The sequence below is a fragment of the Rhincodon typus genome, chromosome 7 (assembly GCF_021869965.1).
Source record: "Rhincodon typus isolate 14 chromosome 7, sRhiTyp1.1, whole genome shotgun sequence".
In the NCBI taxonomy this organism is placed as follows: Eukaryota; Metazoa; Chordata; class Chondrichthyes; order Orectolobiformes; family Rhincodontidae; genus Rhincodon; species Rhincodon typus.
The window spans coordinates 14,468,282-14,478,192 of record NC_063338.1 but is presented as its reverse complement, the minus strand read 5'-3'; the positions used below and the strand labels follow the sequence as shown (position 1 = coordinate 14,478,192).

General features: G+C 42.6%; 1 protein-coding gene across 1 annotated transcript in view; it reads left to right on the top strand.

Annotated features, from left to right (window-relative positions):
- tspearb (thrombospondin-type laminin G domain and EAR repeats b) overlaps positions 1-9,475 on the top strand; it is a 59,406-nt gene extending 49,931 nt beyond the window's left edge. The window contains exons 10-12 of the mRNA XM_048598694.1: positions 427-614; positions 8,321-8,422; positions 8,983-9,475. Of these exons, the coding sequence (XP_048454651.1) occupies positions 427-614; positions 8,321-8,422; positions 8,983-9,136 (444 nt within the window). The 3' untranslated portion in view covers positions 9,137-9,475. The remainder of the gene's footprint in view (positions 1-426; positions 615-8,320; positions 8,423-8,982) is intronic.
- The last annotated feature ends 436 nt before the right edge of the window (positions 9,476-9,911 follow it).

The following is a 9,911-nucleotide window of genomic DNA, read 5'->3' as shown; positions in this document are numbered from 1 at the left end:
GGAGGGAATGTCATTGGTGAAGCAGCTGAGGAAGGTTGAGTGTAAGACATTTCTCTGAGGAACTCCTGCAGAGATGCCCTTGCACTGGGATGGTTGATCTCCAACAACCACAACCATCTTCCTTTTGTGCAAAGTATGACTCTAACCAATGGAGAACTCCCCCAACCTCTTGATTCTTATTGACTCCTGTCTTGATGTCAAAGACGGTCCTTTCTGCTCTTTTTTAAGTCCATGTTTAGACAAAGGTTGTAATGGGGTCATGAGCTGAATGGCCCTGGAGGTACCCAAACTAAACATCAGTGAGCAGGTTATGGCTGAGTGCGTACTGCTGATTACACTGTCAATGATACTTTCTTTATTTTTTGCTTGTATGTCATCAGGATTGTTCATAATCGGAAGAACAATAATTCTATCTTCCTTTTCCAGACATATGGTGCTACTGACTGGGAGGTTTTCCGTGTTCAAGAAAGAATTTTTCTGGCAGTTGCAAATAGCCAAAGCTATGAGACAGGGGCAGTGAATAGAGTCAATGCCTTCAATATTAATTCTACCATCTACGAACTCAACATCACAGCCCAAATGTTCGTCAAGTTTCAAGACATTCCAACAAACAGGTAGCTATTTAACGGGCCTCTATGGTTGAGGGGGGCTCCCACTAATATAAAACCTTCCTTTTGTTCATTCTGATCCTTTATTCAACATTCAACTGTCTGGCACAACAAGGAAGTTTGGCATACAGAATGGCAGTTAACAGGTCCTCAGTGATGGGAGCTTGATATTCAATCCCTGGAATATGAAGTGGTGCAAATTATTGCATAATTGAAATGGTCCTGGCCAAACCTCACTCTAGTTGTTGATCCATTGCTGAAGGGAGAGACCTGTTGCTGACGACTTTTGTCTTGCAACCATCTGGACAAACGCAAGAATGCCAAATTTTTAAAGATCACAACAATTTATACTGCACACTAAAAAGGTTACTGATTGGTTAACCAGTTAACCAAGTAATTACCAACATTTAACCATTGATTTACCTTGACTCTGATTGGCCAAGTCATTGTCATGGAGAAAGCAGGGTATTTTTAACACTCCAAACCCCCAGGAGGTAAGATCACCTGGGGTTAAGGATAATTTATTTGCTTGGATAGAGGATTGGCTAACCAACACTGAAAGCAGAGAATCAGAATAAATGGTTCTTTTTCTGGTTTGCAAGATGTAACTAGTTGGGTGCCACAGGGTTGAGTCCTCAGGGCCCAACTATTTACAATCTGTATTAATGACTTGGATGCAAGGGTAGAAATTATTATCGCCAAATGTACAGATAACTCTAAAATGTGTAGGAAAGTACAGTATTGCAACCACTTCATATCTTTCCTAATGTGATGGCTATGGCCAGAACTGACTGTAGTTAGACTTGATTCCGCAATTGAATAGCACTCACTGTATAATCTTGAGTGTGCTAATAGCTACACTAATGACTAATTTAAGATAATCAGTTAAGCTTCTAGGAGTGTCATATTTCAATGAAGAAATAAGACATTTACAAATGACTATGGATGGGTTTAGTGAATGGCCAAAAATTTGGCAGAGAAAGTTTGTTGTGGATAAGTGTGAAGTTATCCATTTTGGTTCAGAGGGACAGAAAAGCAACTTCTTATCTAAATGGAGAGAAACTTCAGAGTGCATTGCTGCAGAGGGATCTGGGTGTCTTGTACATGAATTACAGAAAACTAGCAGGTACAGCAGGTGATCGGGAATGCAAATGGAATTTTGTCATTTATTGCTAAGGGAATAGGATATAGAAGTTGGAAAGTGTTGCTGCAACTATACAAGGCATTAGTGAGACCACACCTGGAGTATTGCTTACAGTTTTGGTCACCTTACTCAAGGGAGGAGCATTGTGTTGGAGGCAGTTCAGAGGCGTTTCTCTTGATTGATTCCAGCAACAAAGTCTTATGAAGAAAGATTTGAGTAGTTTAAGCTTATACTTGCTGGAGTTTAGAAGAATGAGGGGAGGTCTAATTCAGGTATATAAAATGCTAAAGGGGATTAAGAAAGTAGACATAGAAAAGATGTTTCCTAATCTGAGGCAATCTTGAATGAGACATCATAGACATAGGATGAGGGGTAGCAAGTTTAAAACAGAACTAAGGAGAAATTACTTTCCTCAAAGAGTTGTAAATCTGTGGAATTCACTATCCCAGTGTGCAGTGGATGCAGGGACATTGAGTAAATTTAAGGAGGAAATAGACAGAGGTTTAATTGGTTGTAGGGTTATGAAGAGTGGGAAAGAAAGTGGAGTTGAGGCCAAGATGAGATCGGCCATGATCATATCAAATGGTGGACAGGGCTCGAGGGGCCGAGTTGCCTACTCCTGCTCCTAGTTCTTATGTGTTCTTATGTTCTTCAGTAAGTCAGAAAGGTCGCAAGTCTTGAACATGTTCCTCTTGTTTGAAGGCAATGGGTCCCTGAATATGAATGTATGCCACTCCTAGAAGCTTAACTGATCATCTTAAATTAGTCATTAGTGTAGCTAATAGCACACTCAAGATTATACAGCAAGTGCTATTCAATTGTGGAATCACGTCTAACTACAGTCAGTTCTGGCCATGGCCATTCCATTAGGAAAGATATGAATGGGTTGCAGTACCACACCAAACCCAATGGTGACTAATAGTGTTAAACTACAGGGACGGGTTTCACAGACTGGACTTGTGTTCATTCAATGTGTAATTTAATTGAAGTTGATTAAAAGATATGATGGGTAGGCCAAGAGAAACTATTTCTTCCGGTAGGGGAGTCCAGAACAAGGAAGCACACCCTTAAAATTAGAGTCAGGACGCTTAAGGACAATATCAGGAAAGACCCTGTAGGAACACAGCAACATGAGACATCATTCAACTCTTCTCACACAATAAAGGTGTGGAATCCTGGATGTCTATCCCCAAAAAGCTGTTGAAGCCAGGAATCAACGAGAAACTTCAAAACGGAGGTTGATTGATTTTTGTTGGCTCTGGTCACCAAGACAGAAGGTAGAATTCAGGTACTGATCAGTGATGATCAAATTGAATTGTGGAACAATCTCATCGGGCTGGATGGCCTGCTTTTGATCCTCTGGTTCCAGCACTTCCCTAAACCTGCATTTCACTGAGTGCAAGACGTGTCATTGAAGTATTTCAACAAGTTGCTTTTTGCTCTGTGAGGTAGGTTAACTTTGATTTGGAGCAGGTGTGCAGAGGAGCCAAGGACCAGCTGTCTTGGAAAAGTGGTGTGGAAAGAAACTAAGTCTTACGTTTATGCAGCACCTTTCTTGACTGGGATACCCCAAAGCGCCTTCCAGCCCATAAAGTGCTTTCGAAGTGTACTCACTGTTGTAATGCAGGCTGTACACCAGCCAGGAAATTCCCACATATATCAATGAAGGGACCACCAAGATTCCACCCTGCTCTTTTTGGAGAAATGTTATGGCGATCTCTTATGTCCAGCTGAGATTGGGCTCGGTTTAACATTTCATCTGAATGTGCCTCCGAAAGGTGGCATCTCTGGCAGTCTGAGATAACAAGGTGTAGAGCTGGATGAACACAGCAGGCCAAGCAGCATCAGAGGAGCAGGAAGGCTGACGTTTCGGGCCTAGACCCTTCTTCAGAAATGGGGTAGGGGAAGGGGGTTCTGAAATAAATAGGGAGAGGGGGGAGGCAGATAGAAGATGGATAGAGGAGAAGATAGGTGGAGAGGAAACAGACAGGTCAAAGAGGCGGGGATAGAGCCAGTAAAGGTGAGTGTAGGTGGGGAGGTAGGGAGGAGATAGGTCAGTCCAGGGAGGACGGACAGGTCAAGGGGGCGGGATGAGGTTAGTAGGTAGGATATTCCGCTTGGTAACCCTGCAGCCCAATGGTATCAATATGGACTTCACAAGTTTCAAAATCTCCTCTCCCCCTACCGCATCCCAAAACCAGCCCAGCTCGTCCCCGCCTCCCTAACCTGACCTTCCTCCCACCTATCCCTTCCTCCCAACTCAAGCCCCACCCCCATCTCCTATGTACTAACCTCATCCTGACCCCTTCACCTGTCCGTCCTCCCTGGACTGACCTATCCCCTCCCTAACTCCCCACCTACACTCACCTTTATTGGCTCCATCCCCGCCTCTTTGACCTGTTTGTCTCCTCTCCACTTATCTTCTCCTCTATCCATCTTCCATCCGCCTCCCCCTCTCTCCCTATTTATTTCAGATCCCCCTTCCCCTCCCCCATTTCTGAAGAATGGTCTAGGCCCGAAACATCAGCCTTCCTGCTCCTCTGATGCTGCTTGGCCTGCTGTGTTCATCCAGTTCTACACCTTGTTATCTCAGATTCTCCAGCATCTGCAGTTCCTACTATCTCAGACAGTCTGTTGTGTCCTCAGCACTACACTGGTTAGTGTCAGTCTAGATCAGGGGTTCCCAAACTGGGGCGTTTTGACACCCAGTGGAGGGGTCGTGGCACAAGGTCAGGAGCTTCCAAACAGCAATGGAGCTCTCGCTGGGTTTTTCTGCAAACTGCAAGGCCCCTTTAAATGACCACAGGTCCTTTACTCCCCACCCCCTTTGGTAGGTATGCTTTAACCATCTGTTCTGGGAGGCCCGTTGCTGCTCATATCACAGCTGCCTATAAAGAGGCAGCTGCTTTGTTTTCTTGCCGGGGCAAATGCAGCACATTTGGGAAGTACTGACCCATCGATCTTCTGTGCCTGAATCTCTGGGAGTGCTGTTAGTGTGTCTCAGGCATGGCAAGGCCTCCCGTTGCCCAGGGGCAAAATGCTGGTGTACACCCTAATGACAACATGTAGAGATGTGAGACTTGCAATTAAATACCAAATAAAACAAGGTTTGACTTGTTAAGAACAAAGAATTTTAATGGTGCTACATTAACACACCGTTTAATATAAAAGTAACAATGCACGTTAAATAAATCATTTAGACCCACCAGTACCAAATATGTTTCAGTCTACTTTAGGTTACTACCAGCAACAGTTTTGTGTTTTTTTAATTAAAAAGTCCACTGATTTATATGAGTATTCAAGCAAATCTCAAAGGCAATTATGAGAAATCTATGTGCAAACAATACCATCAACTGTATACACATGTGGTCATGTTATACCAATATCCAGGGTGACCGATCTTAGTAAATAAAACAAGGGAGACTTGACCATGGATAGTAGGAACTGCAGATGCTGGAGAATCTGAGATAACAAGGTGTAGAGCTGGATGAACACAGCAGGCCAAGCAGCATCAGAGGAGCAGGAAGGCTGACGTTTCGGGCCTAGACCGAGAAGTACTAGACCTAGAAGTACTGTGTTCAGTTCTGGTCACCCTGTTACAGGAAGGATATTATTAAGCTGGAGAGAGTTCAGAGGAGATTTACCAGGATATTGCCAGGTATGGAAGGTTTGAGTTATAAAGAAAGGCTGGATAGGCTGGAACTTTATTCACTGGAGTGTGCGAGGTTGAGAGGTGACCTTATAGAAGTTTATAAAATCATGAGGGGTATAGATATGGTTAATTGTAGGTGTCTTTTCCCTCAGATGCGGATTTCAAGATGAGGGGGCATATTTTTAAGGTGAGAGGAGAGAGATTTAAAAAAGACATGAAGGGCAATTTTTTTACACATAGGGGATTCATGTGTGGAATGAACCTCCTGAGGAAGTGGTGGATGTGGGCACAGTTACAATGTTTAAGATACATTTAGATAAGTACATGAATAGGAAAGGTCTGGAGGGACATGGGCCAGGAGCAGGCAGGTGGGACTAGCTTAATTTGGGATTATGTTTGGCATGGACTGGCTAGATTGGTTGGTCTGTTTCCATTCTATATGACTCTATGACTTTATGTACTAGGTTTTGATTCAGGACGAGGTGAGAGACAAGAGCAAACAGAATGTCAGTGAAAGAGTGGAATACAGAAGAAATAGAATGACAGAGTTGATCCTCCAGGGTCAAACGGAATGGTGACAAGGCAAGAATATTAACAAATAAATGAAAGAAAAAAACCTAAAGAACTGCGGATGCTGGAAATCAGAAACAAAAGCAGAAATTGCTGGAGAAACTCAGCAGGTCTGGCAGCATCTGTGGAGGACAGAGTTAAAGTTTCGGGTCCAATGACCCTTCTTCAGAAGTTCTGGACCCAAATCATTAACTGTGCTTTGTCTCGCAGATGCCTATCAGACCTGCTGAGTTTTTCAAGGAATGAAAGGTATGCCCAGTTCCTGCTGCTGACTGAAAGTGAAACCAAAACAAGCAAAGGGAAAGGAAAGAAAATTAGAAGGGGAGCAAAGATGATGGTCTGAATTTGGGCTCCATTCTGTGCTGAATCTGGAAGGCTGTAAAGTGTCTAATTGAAAGTTCAGGCGCTGTTCCTGTGCAGCTTCACTGGAATCTATGTGGAGTTTGCCTATCAACAACACCACCTAGTGGCTGTGCCTCCTCTGTTCTTTTTCCATCTTGAGTCTATTTGAAAACACCTGGTTGTTACCTTTCTGCTTATAAATTCTGTGTCTTATACCCTCTCTCGCACTATGCCTGAGGAAGGAGCTGAGCTCCCAAACCTTGTATTTTCAAATAAACCTGTTGTGTGATTTTTGACCTTGTCCACCCCAGTCCAACACTAGCAATCTCCACATCATCTTGAATTTATCACTCTCTGTAGAATCTTGATGGAATTGAAGAAATTTAATTAATTGATTTATTATTGTCACATGCACCGAGATTCAGTGAGAAGTGTTTGTTGTGCTATACAGGCAGATTGTACCATATCAGGTGTCTCAGGGTAGCAGAACAGAGTATGGAATACAGTGTTACAGCCACAGAGAAGGTGCACAGAGCGAGAAAGAGAGAGAGTGAGATCAGAATTAACATTTGAGAGGTCCATTCAAGTCTGATAACAGCAGAGAAGAAGCTGTTCTTGAATCTATTTGTGCATTATTCAAACTTTAAGGCTTAGAGGGACCCCGCTGGGCCTAGCTCTAAGCTGTAATATTCAAAAAAAGTACTATCCAGGTTCAAACCAACTTGCCAGCAGTTGGTCCATAGCATTGTGGGTTACAGCACTTCAAGTGAATATCCAGAGCTTCCGAAATTTTTCGAGGATTACAGCCTCGACCATGTTTTCCAACAGTGAGTTCCGGAATTTCACCATCTTCTGGGTGAAAATATTTTCTGGAGAATCCCTTTAAACTCTTACCCTGAATCCAAGCACCGCTTCCCCACACACCCTACAATGGATGCCTTAACTGAGAGGAATAGGGCTTTCCTATTCTATCTAGACCCCTTACAATTTTATACACCGTAAACACTTGTCCCCTTGGTACGTCAGTTCCAAAGAAAGCATATAGGTACAGAAATAGGCTGTTTATGTCCACTTAGCAGCTTTTTGTGGGAAAATGTTTCAAATTTTCACTCTCCTTTACATGCAGGAGTGCTTCCTGACATCACCCTGAATGGCCTAGTCCTAACTTTAAGGTTCTACCCCCTTTGTTTTTGGACCCCACCACCAAAGAGTCATGGAGTCATACAGCATGGAAACAGACCCTTTGATCCAACAAGTAAATGCCAACCATTATCCCAAACTAAACTGCCCGCATTTATTCATGTACTTATCTGAATGTCTTTTAAACATTGTAACTGTGCCTGCATCCACCACCTCCTCTGGAAGTTCATTCCAAATGCAAACCACTCTCTATGTAAAGAAAATTGTCCCTCATTTGTTTTTTACATCTTTCTCCTCTCACCTTAAAAATATGCCCCCTAGCCTTGAAACCCTAGGGAAAAACCACCTGCCATTCACCTTACCTATACTCCTCATGACTTTATAAACCTCTAAAAGGTCATCTCTCAACCTTCTACGCTCAGGTAAAATAATTTTTCTCTACTTACTCATTCAAATCCTTTCACCGTTTTTAATTCTGTCACAGAGAATGAGCAGTGTTGGTAAGTGCAGCATTTATTGCCCATTCTTAATTGCCCTTAAGAAGGTGGTGGTGAGTTGCCTTCTTGAACTGCTGCAGGTGCAGGACACTCACAGTGCAGTCAGGGAGGGAGTTCCAGGATATTGACCCAGCAAGAGTGAAGGAATAGTGATCTTGATCGAAGTCAGGATGGCATATGGCTAGGAGGGGCACTTGGATGGGTTGTTCCTCTTGGAATATCTCAAACACCTCAATTATCCCTTAGCCCTCTTTATGAATACAAGCTTTTGTGGAAGGAACTAGGACCTTATAGAATATGACAACTTCCAATAGAGAATACAGATTGTGCTATGGTCTCATAGGCTCTAATCTCCTTTCCTTTACAGTGCAGTTGACTGGGAGTTCTTCACTGTGGGTGATGACAGTTTTCTGGTTGTGGCCAACTCTTTTGATGGCTCCAAGTTTTTTTTAAACAGTGTTATATACAGGTGAGTGTACTATCTCGTACAGGAGAGAATGTCAGGGCTGAATGTAACTTGTGCAAAGTCCTATTCATTCATTCTCACCGTGCTTACTGAGCTGCACTAACTACCAGCCTGGCAATACCTCAATTTTAAAATTTTCTTCCTTGCATTTAAATCCTTCCACAGCTTTGGTTCCTCTCTCTCTCTCTGTCTGTAATTCCTGGAACCAGCTGCAATTCTGATCTCTTGAGCATCCACTGTTGGGATCGCTTCACCATTGGTGGCTGTTCCGTCAACTGTCTTGATCCAGAGTTCTGGAAAATTTCCTCCTGAAAAATCCTATCTCACCACCTCAGTTTCCTCCTTTAAGGTGCTGCTTTAACTCCATCTCATTACCTCTTCTCCTAATATCTCTTTACGTGTTGGTGTCAAATTTCATTGGATAATGGTGCACCACAGGATGCTTTATTATGGTAAAATTGCTATGTAATTGTGCATCATTGTTGTTAGGGACTGAACATAAGTACATTCTGAAATATAAAAGTTTGACCTAACAGTTGCTGATGGACCTTCTTTTCTTGTAGGTGGCAGGGTTATGAAAGTTTTGTTCCAGTCCATCAGCTTCCAACATACGGATGCACAGACTGGGAAAAGTTCCACACAGCAGATGGCTCATACCTCATCTATTCCAGTGCAAAGGAACGCATTTCCAAGGTGCTCAAACTGAAGACTTATTGACCAAGGGGCAATTCAGTCAACACTTTACAGAAAATGAATTGGATTCAATTCAACGTCCTTAAGCTCATTGAAGTCACCAGTCACTCAAAAGGTCTTTCTTACAGAGCGTAGTTTCCCTTGCTATACAGGTTTTGTATTAGCAGAATGGACAATCCTGCTTACATTGTGTTAAGTGTTGCTTTTCATTCCTGGGATCCGGATGTTACATTGTGAGCAATGAAAAGAAGACACCATTGGATTATTTTCTTAAGTAATCTTTATGAATTTGCTGCTCAGTTATTTTCCCCATGCTACGATGAACAAGTGATTGGAAAAGCTGGAAGACGCTATATTGGGGTGATAAGAAGTGAAGATGAATGAGCCATGATGTGTGTCATTCTTGGATGGGCAGAGAATTTGAGCTATAAATGATTTTTATTTATTTATATAAATCTATATATAGGATAAATATATAATAACTGTGTATACGTACACACACAATACTCCCACCAGTGTCCAAACTGCTGCATGGATTTGTTGTTCCATTTAGACAAATTTCTTGGCCAGAATGGGGGAGCGGGCCTCCCTCACTGTTACTGCTCTGATCTCATTCCTATGGCTCATCTTACTCTGTGCTAATTTGAACCATTTTCATTTCTTCGCCTAGCTGAGCTGAGTGAAAACAATTGAAAACCTCACACAGAAAAGCGAAGGGGAAATAAGTTTGGTGAGGAACCTTTACAAAAGGTAGCAATATCTAACGGTTTTATAGGATCTGTCTTCAGCTTTGCATGGT